At 34.1% G+C, this 15,815-nt stretch overlaps 7 protein-coding genes across 7 annotated transcripts; all 7 read left to right on the top strand.

Moving 5' to 3' along the window:
- Positions 1-367: 367 nt before the first annotated feature.
- Positions 368-3,556, top strand: TM35_000162040 (uncharacterized protein; the record flags this gene model as incomplete). The annotated part of the gene is made up of 1 exon (XM_029026076.1): positions 368-3,556. One exon carries the CDS (start codon positions 368-370, stop codon positions 3,554-3,556), a length of 3,189 nt encoding a protein of 1,062 aa, XP_028882632.1.
- A 437-nt stretch (positions 3,557-3,993) lies between these two features.
- On the top strand, positions 3,994-5,145 carry TM35_000162030 (tetratricopeptide repeat (TPR) protein; the record flags this gene model as incomplete). The annotated part of the gene is made up of 1 exon (XM_029026075.1): positions 3,994-5,145. One exon carries the CDS (start codon positions 3,994-3,996, stop codon positions 5,143-5,145), a length of 1,152 nt encoding a protein of 383 aa, XP_028882631.1.
- A 353-nt stretch (positions 5,146-5,498) lies between these two features.
- On the top strand, positions 5,499-5,897 carry TM35_000162020 (uncharacterized protein; the record flags this gene model as incomplete). The annotated part of the gene is made up of 1 exon (XM_029026074.1): positions 5,499-5,897. One exon carries the CDS (start codon positions 5,499-5,501, stop codon positions 5,895-5,897), a length of 399 nt encoding a protein of 132 aa, XP_028882630.1.
- A 561-nt stretch (positions 5,898-6,458) lies between these two features.
- TM35_000162010 (protein kinase) lies at positions 6,459-7,739 on the top strand (the record flags this gene model as incomplete). Its single annotated transcript, XM_029026073.1, has 1 exon — positions 6,459-7,739. The coding sequence occupies one exon, from the start codon at positions 6,459-6,461 to the stop codon at positions 7,737-7,739; it is 1,281 nt and encodes a 426-aa protein (XP_028882629.1).
- A 278-nt stretch (positions 7,740-8,017) lies between these two features.
- On the top strand, positions 8,018-9,586 carry TM35_000162000 (putative amino acid permease/transporter; the record flags this gene model as incomplete). The annotated part of the gene is made up of 1 exon (XM_029026072.1): positions 8,018-9,586. The coding sequence occupies one exon, from the start codon at positions 8,018-8,020 to the stop codon at positions 9,584-9,586; it is 1,569 nt and encodes a 522-aa protein (XP_028882628.1).
- An 811-nt stretch (positions 9,587-10,397) lies between these two features.
- Positions 10,398-12,260, top strand: TM35_000161990 (uncharacterized protein; the record flags this gene model as incomplete). The annotated part of the gene is made up of 1 exon (XM_029026071.1): positions 10,398-12,260. The coding sequence occupies one exon, from the start codon at positions 10,398-10,400 to the stop codon at positions 12,258-12,260; it is 1,863 nt and encodes a 620-aa protein (XP_028882627.1).
- Positions 12,261-12,623: 363 nt separating this feature from the next.
- Positions 12,624-15,689, top strand: TM35_000161980 (putative membrane-associated protein; the record flags this gene model as incomplete). The annotated part of the gene is made up of 1 exon (XM_029026070.1): positions 12,624-15,689. One exon carries the CDS (start codon positions 12,624-12,626, stop codon positions 15,687-15,689), a length of 3,066 nt encoding a protein of 1,021 aa, XP_028882626.1.
- Between the last annotated feature and the right edge of the window lie 126 nt (positions 15,690-15,815).

Raw genomic sequence — 15,815 nt, 5'->3', positions numbered from 1 at the left:
TTATTATTATTATTATTATTGTTTTCTTTGTGGTAGATATATACATATGTAGTTTCCTATGTTTCCTTCAGTAATAACCATTGATTTTTTTTTTCCTTTTTACTGCTTTCTACAATTTTTTTTCTTTTTGTAAATAATATTCCCCAAAACAATTACTTCCTTGATCACAGAGTAAAGCGATAAATAAAGGGAAACATACAATAAGAAAAGAAAAACAAAGGGGAGAAAACCGAAAGAAAAAAAAAAATTACTACAACAAATACCGTATTTGAATAACGAAGAAGAAGAAGAAGGAGAAAAAAAAAAAAAAAAACAGAGGGGTCATTAAAAAGAAAAACAAAAAAAAAGTGAAAGCAAGTGGAGAGTTATGCTCAACGTAAATGCAAAGGCGTTTGTTCCCCAGTCTATTGGCGAGCGTCCAGTTATCAATACAAATTCGATATATAGGTACCACCTAGTGTTACCAAGAGAGAGAATATGTGATGTTTCAGAATCTTCATCAGGTTCAAATGGTATCATGACACTTCTAGCAAGAAGATGGTTATGTGCTTGTCCTCAAGGAGGACCAGGTGAAGAACCTCTTCAAATGTTTATCACAGCTTTTTTTGATTCTGTAGAAAATGTTTCACATCCAGTTAACGGAACTAATATTTTTACTGGTATTCTTCTCTCACGAAGTATTCTTTCTCTTTCTGGAGTTGTTTCTACTATAAATGATATTAATAACGCTTCTGGTTTTCTTATTCGAATTGATATACCAAGAGAATATAGAGCTGAAGTAGTTCCTCAACTTAGGTCTGCATGGGATGATTTTTTTGAAACTTTTAGAGGAGATTCAAGATTTTCTTCTTTTGGTTACGTTGGTTCTTCTTGTGGATCATTATTAAATAAACGATATAGAGGTACTTACCGTCATTATTTCTTTATTTCATCTGCCTCTTTAAAATCGCAATTAGAACCATTGAGTATAAAACAATTTATGAATTCACCTTTTCCTATTCTTCGTGTTACAGAAGTTAATGCAGTTATCCCTTTTGTTTGTAATCCTCGTACTCCAATTGCTGTTGTAATATCTGTAGGAGAAACAGCAAAAGAAAAATTACTTTCAGAAGGGAAACCTGATGAATCTTATTGTTTTCCTTTTCATTTATTTGATACATTAAAAACATTACAAAATGTTAAAGAATATGAAAATTTTTTCTTAGCATTTTTAAAAGAAGAAAAATATTTATGGAATAAGACATATATTCTTCATATTGATATTAAAATAGAAGAAAATTCTTTAACAAAAAAACTACCTATTCCTGTTTGGGATGTAGTACAATTTATTTGCGATTTATGCGATGATACAGCAACCAACGTTTTAGGTATTTGTTTCAGTGATGAAACTCTTCCTAAAAATACAAAATTGGGTAGTGAAAAAAAAGAAGAAGAAGAAGGTAATGCATGCTATTTAAATACTACTCTTCAATCTATATTGGAAAAAAATTATTTTTTGGATACTTCTAATATTTGTATAGGTGGAATTCCAAATCATATAAAACGACCAATAAAAATTCATCAATATGAATATGTTCGAAATAAAATGGAAAAAATTTTATTGGAATATTCTGAACCAACAATTCTAACACGAATGGTATTTGCAGAAGTAGCAAATAATTTTGCTAAAGAAAAATATTTTGTTAGAAATCGTGCTGTAGGTGAAAGTATTTTATTATTAACAGATGATGAAGGAGATATATTTGGTGTAGATATACGTAGTAGAAGTATATTTGCACTACCTAAATGTTTCGGTGGAGTTGTATGTCCTGTAAGAAATAGTATATTTAAAGCTACAATATCTTCTTCTTTTAGAGGATACTTAGAATATATTATTTTATTAGAGGATGTATTATTTTTTGAAGGAACAGATATGAGTGAAAAAAGTTTTACTGAACGATGGCAAAATGTAGAAAAAACAATAATGGATGATCAAAATAATAGACCTCATGCAAATATGGATCATATTATTATTGTTCGAAGTTTATATCTATCTTTTGATCAAGCAGATCAAGTATTAAAAAATCCTCCTTTAGAATATCCAACTTTGGGTTTAGTATTTATTCCTCAAGTTTCTAAAGGAGAAAATGGAATTCTTTCTTCTTATAGTTGGATTCCTCCAGAATCTATAACTGCTAAATTTTTAGCTGGAAAAGTTGATAATATTGAAGAATCAAATGGAGAAGTTAAACGTGCATGGCTTTATGTAAAAGATAATAATGATAAAACAATTTCATATAATGAAGAATATGTGGATTATTTAGTTGATTCTTATTATCTTTTACAAACTGAATCTATTATTGAGTGTATCTTACAAAGAAGTAGTGATGGTGCACATTGGTGGGAATTACTTAAAGATTATGGTAAAAATAATGGAAAAAGTTGTGAAACTTATGAAAATATTGATAAATTGGTTCATACTCCAGGATTAACTCATGAAGAAATGTTATGGTTACTTAAAGCTTCTACTTATAAATGTGGACGTTGTCAGAATGTTAGTGATATTGGTAAAATTAATCCTAGATATCAAGTTTATTGGTGTCAAAATTGTTGGGAAGAAACAGGTCATGGAGAATGTGTTTACTGTGGACGTTCTTGTACTATTGGAAGAATAGATCGTGAAAGTAAACGTTTTTATTGTGATATTTGTTGGGATATTTTTTCTACAACTAATACAAATGCTGAAATTGGATATTTAGTACCTCCTCCACCGAATGCTTCTTTTGCTACACAAGTTTTAACTCGTTGTGTAGCATTGCTTATTGATTCAATAAATTCTAAAGCACCTACCAATGATGTTCTTGATATTTGTTGTGGAGGATCTGTTACAAGAAAATGGATTAAAAATAAAACTACCCGTTATGTTGGTTTTGATTTAAAAACTAGTGTTGTAGAATCTACTACAAGATTAATAACTTCTTTACGTGATGAATTACCAGAAAATTCATCATATGATGTTATTTGTGCTGATGCATTTTCTACAGATTTATGGACTCAACATATTACAAAAATTCATCCTAGTCAATTTCATTCAATTACCGCATTTGCTGGTCTTCATCACGCTTTTGATTCAGAAAGTAAAGCACGACATGTAATAGGAAGTATAGCTAATGCTTTAGTTCCTCGTGGAGTTTTTTTTGGTTGCTTTCTTGATGCCAGTATATTATATGGAAGGAATGAAAATTCCAATGACTTATTTACAGCTGAATGGGAAGAAGAATTTTTACCTCGAGTTGGTCATCATTTCTTATTTTCAATGCAAGGTGGACCTAAGAAAAAAATAAATGTTATTACAATTGATTATTTTGTAGCAGTTGCGAGAGAATATGGATTTGATGTTATTCCTGAAGTTTGTTTAACTTTTAGGGAACTTTTAGAAAATGATCCTAACTTTACGAAAGTTTTTTCAAAGAGTGAAAAAGATTATCTCTCTGCTATGAGAACTTTTGCCTTTCGAAAAGAAGGTGAACCCTTGCCACGGGCACCATGTAAGACCAATGGTAAAAATGAGGAATGAATTATTTAAAATGAAATAGATTAATAATTATTATTGGTGACAGAAGCGAGTTTCTTGTAAAAAAAAAAAAAGAATTTTTTTGTTTCTTTCAGTTAAAAGAAAAAAAAGATTAAAACGAAAAAAAAAAAAATGATTTTCAGCTACCCATTTCTGATGTATTTTTACTGCACATTGATTATAAGTGAAGCTTTATTATTATTATTATTATTATTATTATCTTTTATTTCGGTATCAATTGCTTTTTTTTTTTTTTAAGGATTTATCACATTATAAATAACGGCATACCAAATTTTAATGTACCTTACTAAATTGTAATATGTTATGAATATATATATATATATATATATATATATTGTTTTTATTTTATTTATTTTGTTCGTTATCTTTGTATTCCTTCTTATTTTCTTTTTTAACTTTGTAAGATTAGGCACAAAGTTATGCCACCGCGATCACAATCGAAAAAGTCTCGTAAAGCCCTTGAAAGGAAAGAAAAAAAACTCTTAGAGGCAAAAATAAGAGCTTCTCAAGAAAAATGTGAAGAGGGACAGGCTTTTCTTGAACCACCTGGTCGCAACGCGCAGCCAAATTATGCAAAAGCAATGACAGCTCTTGAAGCTGCAATTGAAATTTATGATGGAAATGCTTTGGCCTATTTTCTTATGGGAGAATGTCTTCGTGGACAAGAAGAACATGAAAAAGCTATTGAACGCTATACTCAATGTTTAGAACGAGATGCTTCTGATACTAGGGCACTAGAAGGACGAGCAGCTAGTTACTCAGCCTTACAAAAATGGTCTTCTGCTTTTGAAGATTATACTACTATTATTCAAATTGAACCAGAAAATGATCACGCATATAATCTTAGGGGATTGTGTACCTTAAGTACACGAGTTCCAGGTTTACGATTACTTTCTGCTGATTTTAATCATTGTGTTAGTGATTTTCAAACAGCTATTAGACTTAATGAAGCAAACTACTATGCTTGGGCCAACCTAGGAAAGGCTTATGAAGATCAGGGAATGCCTGAAGAAGCACTGAATGCCTATTCTTCTGCATTAAAAGTAAAAGAAGATTATCAATATGCTCAGTTACGACGTGGTTGCCTCGCTTTACGTATGGTAGAAAATGCTTGGGATGAAGAGGAAAGGAAGAAAAATCAAGTTAAAAATACTGAACTAGGTAATAGTTCTGGTATTAATACATCATCTATTCCTAAATCTATGAAAGAAGTAGAAGAAGAAGTACGCTTAGAAATGGAATCAGCTGCCCGTAGACAGAAGGAAGAAGAATTACTTGAGAATGCTATTAAAGATCTCCAAGCGTTAATGATAGACGATGCGAACAAAATGAAATGGGATCCATGTTTACCATTGAACTTGGGTTCTTGTTATCTTCTTAGAAAAGATCTCAATAAAGCTGAAGAGGAGTTTAAACTAGTTACAGAGATTATTAATGCCAGACCACAACTCGTTACTGACGGAGAGGCAGAACCTATTCCTAATGTGGCAGCCATAGAAACAGTATTAAATCTCAAAAAAGATATACTTAAAAAAGCAAGAGGTGAACGGTTTCTGGCAGGAAACAAATAAAGAAAAAGGAGATGACATCTCTTATTGACCGAAAAACACAAGTACAATGTAACATCATCATCATCATTATTATTATTATCAATGAGAGCAGCTATGTAAATAGAAAACATAATATGATTTCATGTCTTTTACTTCCTTCTTTATGGCATTATTGTTTTTGTAATGAAAAAAAAAATTGTTTTTTTTTTTTCCATTAGCATCATGTAGAAATGTACCTTCTCTCCTTCTAAAAGAGTATTGGCTTTTTTTCTTTTTTCTGCTTTGTGTTTTCTGTTTTGTTTTTATTTATTTATTTTTATTTATTTGGAGGAAAATAGTTTAGAATCAAACACTATTCCAAAAAAAAAAAAAAAATGTTAGGACGTTCTAGAATAAGACTAGGAGGATTTGATGTTAAGGCTTTATACCCTTACGGTGTTCCTAAGCGTACTTTCCCATATCGTGAGCATCCCAAACAGATATCTACCGCTCCCACAGCTGGTGGATTTTATGTAACCAAGCATGCCCTTGGATGGCCATTTCAGATCCCTTTTGAGTGGCTTTTTTACCGAAGCTCTGTCTTTCTCTTTATTGGATGTGTAATGTATGATCTCTTTTTTGGATTCCCTCTTCCTTTAATGAAGGAAGTACCACCAGGAACACCGAAGCACTTTTTCTTTAACAATGCGGGGGGAACACCACATCACTTATGGCAATACCAAGATGGATGGAAAGTACCGAATATGTCAGGTGCACGTCGATGGGTCGAATAGATGAGGGAAGAAAAGAAGAATAAAGCAAAAAAAAAAAGTATAAATATAAATATAGAAATTGATTTAGGGAGTCGTATGAAAATAGTACTAGTAGAGGTAAGAGGTGAACCATATATATATATATTGGTTGATTTCTAGGGATATGGGGCGAGGTTTTTTTGGGTTTATGGGTTGTTATGTATAGTGGCGTAGTGTCGAATTCTATTTTCTCTCTTAGTATTATTAGTATTATTATCAGTATTGCATCAAAATGATTCCTCTGGTGCTCAGAAGTGTACAATAAAAGTAGCTTAATTGACAAGTGTAATAAGAATAGTAGAGGTTTGCTTATTGTCTTGACCCTCTAAAGCGCAGAAATAATATATATATATATATATATATATATATATATAAGAATATTCCTTCTGTTTTGGTTACTCATTTTTTTTTTTTTTTTGTTTTGTATCTCTCCTTAACTTGGTTGGTTGAACGGGAAAATAATGATTATGATAATGATTTCCTTTCCATGAATTCTTTTTTTTTCTTTTTTTCTATTACCAGTAGAAGACCGATGGTTTTTAAATGGATACAGATCGGAGAAAACTTGCATTTGAAGAGGTTATAACTCGTCTCCGTTTATTGAGAAGCCAGTTGCTTGAAAAAAAGGATTCTAACATAAAACATCATGAAGAGTCATGTGATTTTTCTAAAAAACAAGAAGATAGAAAAAATGAGCTGCAAATGGTTTCAGAAGGTTTTCCCATTCCTAGTACTGCTGCTTTGGCAGATGAGAATACCAGTTGTAATGATGATGACGTTAATGGATCTTTTTTTTCTTTGCTGAAGGTCGGTAGTTCGAGTGGATCTGAGTTAGAAGTTAATGAGATGTGTCAATCTTCTTTTGAGCTTGTTTGTCAAAATGGTTCTGTTATAATTTCACATACGGATGAACTCTTGGGAATAGGTGCATATTCGAAGGTATACCATGGTTCTATTTGTTTTGTAACCCAGAGTGAAGAAAAACGTGATGTGGCAGTGAAAGTAATTCCTCTTAAACTCTATCACCTTAATGAGATTGATCGATGGATTCGTGTTCTTTCTTTTCAAGAAAGTATCGTTCATCCTTCTTTCATTAGTTCCTATTATGCAGGGATGCCCGAATTAGAAAATGAAGAGAAATATGTAAAAATATATATTGCTCTTGAAAAGGCTACTGGTGGAACTTTGGATGGGTTTTTAAAGAAAAATGAAAAATTAAGTGAAGATATTATTCGAAATATTCTTTCAGATGTTTTGTGTGGATTATGTTACTTACATAATACCATAGTTGCCGTTCATAATGATGTAAAACCACAAAACATACTTCTTGTAATGGATAAAGAAAGTAACCGTGTTCACTACAAATTGGCAGACTTTGACGCTGTATTTCCCGCCTTATCTAATCAAACCCTAACAGATCCAGAAGCATCCCTTTCATATAAAGAGAACAAAACTATGAGTGATGGAAATTTCTGTGGTACTGCAATATATATGTCTCCAGAAAGTTGTAAAGGAATACCTTATCTCCCATCTAATGATGTGTGGTCAATAGGTATCATGACATATCAACTGTCAACAGGAAGATTACCGTGGAGGCAATTAGAGTTACAAGTGCCATCAATGATTTTACACGGCTACCGTGAAGATACATCAAATGCTTTTGGTCCGACATTAGATGAGTTTGAGGGAGAAACTGCTCATTTTTACTCTGATGAATTAAAGGATATGGTAAAAGCCTGTCTTGCTAAGAATGTAAATGAGCGGCCTACTGTTGAAGCACTTTTACAGTATCCTTTTTTTTCTTACCAACAGGATAATTCTTAAATGGAGATCTGACGTTTTGCGATCCATTTTTTTTTTTTTTTCTCTTTTTTGCCTTCTTTTTTTTGTATGGTTTATATATATTAAAAATTTTTTTTTTCCTTTTCACTGTGCTTGAAACTCTCCTCTGAGTTTTCATTGAATACACTTCATTCTCAAAGTTTACGAGAAGAAACAAAGCAAAAAAAAAAACAATGCTCTTTTTTTCTTTCTTTTTTTCTTTCTTTCTTTTTGTTGTATATTTTATCCTTTTTTTTTAATTGTGATATAAAGGAAAATTAATGGCACACACTCATTCTACCAACACTGCGCAACTACGTCAATACTTCGAACATCCTCGATGTCAACAGTTTCAACGACAGAATGGTATCACCAGACGTCGTACAGACGGAAGTCCTGCTGCTATTTCTGGTGAATATACAGGCGATGATAATGCAGCTGTCTCAGATAATTTTGACAAGGAAGCCCCAGAAAAATCCCTTTCACCATTATTATTATTGGGATTAATGTATACCTATACTATTTCTGGGGCCTATGCCATTGAAGAAAGTGTCATGGGTGGTGGTCCATTATTGGCACTCGCCTCCATCGTTTTCATTCCAATATTTATGGCAGCACCGACTGCTGTTGTGGTTACGGAACTGGCTGCAGCCATTCCTTCTAATGCTTCTGTGTTAATTTGGACTCAAGTTTCCTTTTCTCGTGTGATTTATTTCGCAAGTGTACTTCAAACACTTTTGCTCACTTTTGTTGATAATGCACTATTTCCAGTGCTTGTCTCTGAATACGTTTGTACTTCCGTTGAGTGTACAACTTGGCAGAACAAAATGCTTCGAACTGCTATGCTTCTTTTTACATATATTTTAAATATTATTGGAGTTAAAACAGTTGGATGGGTAAGTGTTGCTGTTTCTGTTGCTACAGTTGTCCCAGTTTCTCTGTTATTTGTTCTGCATTTATTTCAGACTGGTTTCTATTTAAATTGGCCAGCTATAAGTTTTATTCCTGATGAAATTGATTGGCCAACTTTCATTGCTACAGCATCTTGGAATCTATGCGGTCTCGAACAAGTTGCTACTGTGACAGAAGAAACCAAAACACCTCATAAAACTATTATGCGTGCACTTATACCACTTATGGGATTGGCATTTCTTACTTATATTCCACCTATTTTAACAGGAGCAAGTACGAGAAAGGGATTACCTGATATTTCTGAATGGACAACCGGATACTGGGCAGAAGTTGCCCTGACAGTTGGAGGAATCCCTCTTCAAGTTCTTGTTGTTGTTGCAAGTGCTTTTTCTGCTTTTGGTCTTACCATGTCCGCTTTATGTACAACCACTCAAGTTATTGCAGGTACCGCACTCACTGGAGTTTTCCCAGAACCAATAGGTCGAATACTATATCAGCGTAATAAACGCTTTGGTACATATCACTGGACATTAACTATCAATGCGTTGATTACAGGAATCTTTGGAATTGTATTGGATTTTGGACCTCTTGTTAAAGTTGATCAAGTCTTATATGGTGTGCGAATTGTAATGCTTTACATGTCTTTTGTGATCATTCGATATCGCTATCCACACTTGGATCGGCCTTACAGAGTCCCACTGGAGGGATATCAACTTTTAATCTTTATTATTCCAGGATTATTATTTACGGCGTTGACTGTGGTGGCAATGATGGAAGATACGCAAACAATCATTGTTAATGTTTCCGTTTTGGTGGGATCTTTTGTGATATCAGGAATTTACTGCACTTTTATTCACAAGGAAGAGTTTCATGGAGGAATCGTGACAGAGCCACTTCATCAGGTAACAGCAGAAGACGACGACGAAGAAGAAAAGTAAATTGATCCCTAACTCTTTCAATACGGATTTCTTTTTTTTTTTTTTTTCCGAGAAGGTTTAAGATAAACATATACTCGTATTTGTACTTCTTAGAGCACATCTTTGAATGTCATAGAAATACACGAGCATATATTTATATATGCATATATATGTGTACACGAACGTATATGTAAACTGATGATAAAGAGATATGTATATATGAATATATAAGGTGCCCTTTAAAACGATAGATGATATGAGTTTTATTTTCGAAAGAGAACAAAGAAAAAATAAGTAGGAATGCTCTTAAAGATACTTGGGTACGTTTAAGGTAATTAATTTTCTTTTTAATATATATTTAGGGAATCCTTTTTTTTTCCTTTAATTTAGGAGGGACAACAAATCTATTTTGTAGATACCCAAACTGTGGGGATTTCTGCGATATGGATTTTTTTTTTTTTCCTATCCTTATGGTAATAAACTAACACTACGAGCGTAATTTAAATTTCTTTTTTTTTAGTAATAATACACGATACATCTTTATTTCACGTAACACGAGGAATTTTGATTGTGTCTTGTAGTTATTATTTATTATTAATTATTATTTATTATTAATTATTATTAATTATTAATTTTTATTATTTTTATTATTATTATTATTATTATTATTATTATTATTATTATTATTTTGTTTTTCTGATATGGGTATTTGGGTATATATGTGTTTTTGTTTGCGGGGTTATGTGGTGTGTTATTAATTATTTAAATAAGTATTTCTTAGCTTTTCCATATTAAAAAAAAAAAAAAAGGTGTTGAGGCTGGGTGACAATAGATGTCGCAATCCCCACAGCAAAAGGATGCTCTTTGCTATGCTTGTGCATTGCGGATGTCTATCTTACATCAAGTTCCCCCACCTCTTCCAGTAACGCAGTTACGTTCCGTTCTTTGCAACGCTGCTGAGAGGGCGTGTGGGAATGAGAAGGAGCCACTAGTGGATGAGATGTATCATCCACAGTTTTCTATTATTTATGAGACATATGAGAGTAGTTCACGATTTTTGGATACAATCATTGATGCTGAGGGAGGTGCTATTGGATGTCATCAAATACAATCTCTCTGTTGTGCATGCTTAGGGCTTTATCAGTTTTTGGATTATGTATATGCTCCATCTGTGGCTGCGGCGGTTCGTACTAGTCCTTATATGGATTCAGAGCGTATTTCAGTAAATGTAAATGTACACCGGAGTATTTCTTTTCTTTGGTTATCTATGGCTACTATATTTTACGGTGTTGCTGGACGAGAGAATGAGCGACCGCGGCCTTCATCTGTTATTCCAGAAGAACACTGTAATTTTAAGGAATTTTTTATGAGTGACTTTAGAGCCCGTGTTCTACAGTATACTATGTTTTCTCACCAAGAACTGAGTGAGAGAAGTAGTACACCTGTAGGGTATCAAACCTATCTACGTGAAATTAAACGTTATGCTGAAAAAGATACTACCATTCCTCAACCTCGCACAATTCAGGCATTTAGTTATAGTCCAGATAATGAAGGTGTTATTGTGGATGTAAGCGCAGAACATCATCGAGTAAAGAATCTTGCAGGAGGGGATCAAGTACCTATACAGTACTGTAGTAATCGTTCAGATGGGGTAATGACCTATAGTGTTATTTATGATTATGTAGAACCTTATCTAAAAATGACTGGATGGTGGCGATCAGATGGGAAAGATACAGAGATAACACAAAATAAACGTTTTAATATACAGGGAACTGCCATATTATCCTGTACTTTACAACACTCAAATATAATGCTTATTGGTAATTATTGTAAAATGAGACGAGATCTCTCTCAGTCACCATGGTTTACCGATGGTAAACGTATTGGTACATTTTCTTTACAAGAGATTATTGCCAATCCTATACTTGGTTTTTTCTTTCCTGAAGGTGTTACATCAGTGGGATGGAAAAGTGAAATGAATCAAAGTGGATTACAAGCTGAGAAACGATCGAAATATGAAAAAACAGATGCACATGCAAAGTCTCTAAATGAAGATAAACTCATCCCACATAAAATGGCAGCTCAACACGTTTTTGGATACGGACGCTATAAATTTCACAGTGCTGGCCGTGAAGATGTAGATGTGCGTATGCTTGGGACTGGAAGACCTTTTGTACTTGAGATCATTTCACCAAGTAGACAACAAGTGACCTCACAAGATTTAGCCGACTTCACAGAAGCCGTAAATAAAAGTGAAGGAGGAAGTGTAGAGATATCTGAATTACGACTCACAGATGCGGATATTACTGTACGACTCGCACGTCATTCACAAAGTAAAGTGAAACGGTATCGTTGTATTGTATGGTGTAGTCGGGCTATTTTAGATCCTAATAATGATAAACATTTTCAAGAGACGAATAAAGTGCAAGATCTCAGTATTGCCCAACGCACACCTATCCGTGTATTACACAGACGATCTATGCAAACTCGACCTCGAATGATTCATTCTATTCAACTCACACCTCTGAATCCTCATTGGTTTATAATGGATTTAGAGACACAAGCTGGTACTTATGTGAAGGAGTTTGTACACGGTGATTTGGGAAGGACAACACCCCATTTGGGTATGCTGTTAAATGGAAGAACTGATATCATTCAGTTGGATGTGTTGGGGATGGCGATGGAAAATTTATAGTAAATCCATCAAAGGGGGTATGTGTGTGTGTGATTGTGTAATTGTGTGACATGATAACAACAGCCGCTGGGCTTAAAGAAAAGAAAAAAAAAAAGATAAGGGGAAGATTCATTATTTAATTTTATTTTTAGTACTTGAAGTAGAAACTTATTTCTTTATTATATTACCATGACAGTTGAGCTGTAATGAACTCACTACATTTTCTTTTCCTTTTTTTCTTTTCTTTTTTCTTTTTGTTTTTATCATCATTGGAAAAGAGTCTGCGTTACATTAAAAAGAACAAAACAAGAGCTCCCTATCTCTATCTCTATCTCTCTCTCTCTCTCTCTCTCTCTATATATATATATATATATATATATATATATGATATTTCCACCTCTGCGTTTTCTTATACTGCTGGGCTTTGCCCTTTCTGCCCTGCCGCAGTTGGTGCTGGGCGGCCGAGCTCCACCCCCACCCCCTCCACCCCCATCGCAGTTCTCATTTACAACTACACGTGAAGAAGATAAAGAACTTATCTTCCGCGTTCAATACGCCCCATATGTGATGTTTCCAACCCTCCCAACTAATGGGACTGTTCGCATTGGTGAAAAAGAAGCTGCATTAAATGAACGGTATAATTCTTTATTGCCCATTGTGTATCGCTCATCATCAACGTTTCCCCCTGATGGGGTATTGAAGGCTTTGGATGTGTTTTCCATTCAATATTGTACTTCAAATGGGACTGGATTAAAAACATATCCAATACAAATGATTGTAGAGAATGTGAGGCTTATTACACCTGGAGCGAAATTATCTATTATTGAAGCTAACACGAAACGTCTACTTGAAATTCCAGTACGAGAAAAAAATAAACGATCTCATTTAAGTTCAGATGGAAAGAGAATTGAAGTAAAAAAAGCAGATATTAAAGAAGAAGTAAAATGGATGACTATTATGGAAATACCTCCTCGAAACAAATGTACATTAAAAATGGAAAACAGCAATCATATTATTGATGATGTACCAACTGTTCTTAATGATACAGAGAAAAAATGGCGTGTTGAAATTCAACCCTTTGATCTTGACGTGGGTGAAAATTGTGGTTTTGTATATACAGCAACCCATATGAATGATATTACATCTCTTCCTGGACGTATTATACTTCAACGTGTCAGTCCACATTCTCCTGTTGTTTACAGCAAAATGGTACGAGTCTTAACAGATGCTAGAGCTGTTGCACCATCTGTAATTGTATCTATTGGTGGACATTCACGTAATCCTGTACCAGGAACTATAAATGTTACTATTGTAAATCTTCCTCGTTACGGTAGAGTTTTTCGAGTTTTTGGTAATGAGGGAGTTGAGACACGTTCAGATATTTCAGAGTTAAAAGCTTCTGCTCTTCCTATTATTATTTCAACAAATAATAACCCAGCTACAGTACACATTAGATACCAAATCAATTCTTCAGCACTATTACCCGTTATAAAAAGAGGAATTGATCGTAGTTCAGATGAATTAAGCTATATGGTCAGTGATCGTTATACAACGTCTGATGTAGGAATTGTAAGTTTTAAAATTTTAATGTCTGCTTCTCCAATATGTAATGATACAGTTGTAATGCCTGTTTTTCATGATCGTCCTGTGCGTAATGTTTTATTGAATTACACTTTACCAGCAGGAACAGAAGCTGCAACTGTTGTCCTTATTGAGGTTCCACAAAATCCTATTGGTGATCTTTGGTTTCAACGGGAATCTGCTAAAGATGGTGTTGTAACGATGCCTTTACTTCCAGGTGATTATTTCAGTGATGCTCGTCAGGCATTAAAATACGCTGTTCGTCCAGGACATGAAAGTATGGAAGGGAATGAAACTTACAAATATCAAGTTCGAGTAGGAGAACATTCTTGTTTTGGAAGTATTACTTTTGTTGTTTTATCACATGATATAATGAGTGATGGTCCTAATCCACTTGGTATTCATCGTGATTTGGTGCGTCTTGATAGCTATACTTTAGTAGCTTTAACTTGGAATGCATCTAATACTTCTGGTCACCCACCTCGTGCTATTGAAATATTAAGAGTACCAGAATTTGGAACTATTCATACAATTCTTTCTTCTACTGTACTTGGGGCTACACTTGAGGTTGGAAGTACACTTAATATGAAGGGTTCATTTTGTTTCTTGTATGATTGTAGTCGTATTGTAAATGATACGCTTACAGCTGGACGAATCATTCATCGTTCAAGTCTATGGAATAGTGAAGGATCAGAAGATCTATTTAATAATAATAATAATAATAATAATAATAATAATAATAATAATAATAATAATAATAATACCCGGTTTTTTTTTCTTTATAAAGCCCCTCCTACACATCCAGGGGTTTCCTTTGTCTTAATGGAGTATCGATTTTTGGAGGAAGACAATGTATACTCACAACCAAAACTATTACAGTTGTACTATCGTAAAGCACAACTAGAGGAAAAAAACTTAACCTACACTGTTGAACTGGATGGACGTAATACATCCCCACTCTTTGGTAGACGAATGAGAAAAGTTGTATTTGCTGATGTTGCAGAAGAAGAAACTGTAATGATTGAGGATATAGATCTTGGAAGTCGACATACTCCAAATCAAACTATATTTCTTTATCGATACGAAAAAGATGGAAATAAAACTCTAGTTGGTGAAGCTATGGATCCTGAAACACGAGGAGAATTTAAAGGATATTGGCTTCAACGAGAACATACTGTTTTTGTATTAACAGAAGCCAGAAATCCAACATTTTTTTTACGTGTTCGAGTCTTTTCTCTTGAAAGTAATGGAACTATAATGTTTAATCAATCCAGAAGTTACATGGCTATTGTTCGTCGTCAAAGTGAAGTTCCTTTGGCTTGGCAAAAAGATCGAATTACTGGGGGAGGAACTATATTTACAAAAGTGCAAAAACGTACTGTCATTAATGTATCTGTTCTTGATAAGGAAAGAGAAGGTTTTTCATTCCGACTTCATGAATCTACACAGTGGGGGACATTACACTTTGTGGATTCCCGTTTTACACCCCCAGCACCAACACTCGTTCGACGGGGTTCTGTTGTGTATGTACCGCCAACCGTTGGGGATAGTGATGGGAACACCACTCTATCATTTCACTACCGCTCTGAGGGCGGTACGGGTTGGACGTATCCTGTTCAAGATAACTTTGTTTTGCTCTTGGATGATGGCGGGGTCACCTTCTCTGATCCCATCACGGTGCATATCACTGTGGGAGATGATTGGTCGACTCAATTTTCTCAAGCGACTCTTCCAGAGAATATGCAGAATGTGGCCGTGCCAGCTTTATTGCTTGTGATGGGGTGTGTAATTGCAGTGGCGATTACGTCCTGGCGAAGAGTTCAACCCCCAAGATATTCATCTATCCCGACTGGGGCAACAAGACGTTGAGAAGAGTATATTCCATTAACAGAGATAACTATTTGCTTGCATTTTTTTTGTTTTTGTTTTTTTCCTTTTTTTTTGAACTTGTGCTCATTTTTAAAGTTTGGGTATTGCTTTTTCTTTTCGTACAAT

This window comes from Trypanosoma theileri (assembly GCF_002087225.1).
Source record: "Trypanosoma theileri isolate Edinburgh chromosome Unknown TM35_Tth_16_V1, whole genome shotgun sequence".
In the NCBI taxonomy this organism is placed as follows: Eukaryota; Euglenozoa; class Kinetoplastea; order Trypanosomatida; family Trypanosomatidae; genus Trypanosoma; species Trypanosoma theileri.
This window is presented reverse-complemented; position numbering and strand designations above follow the sequence as displayed.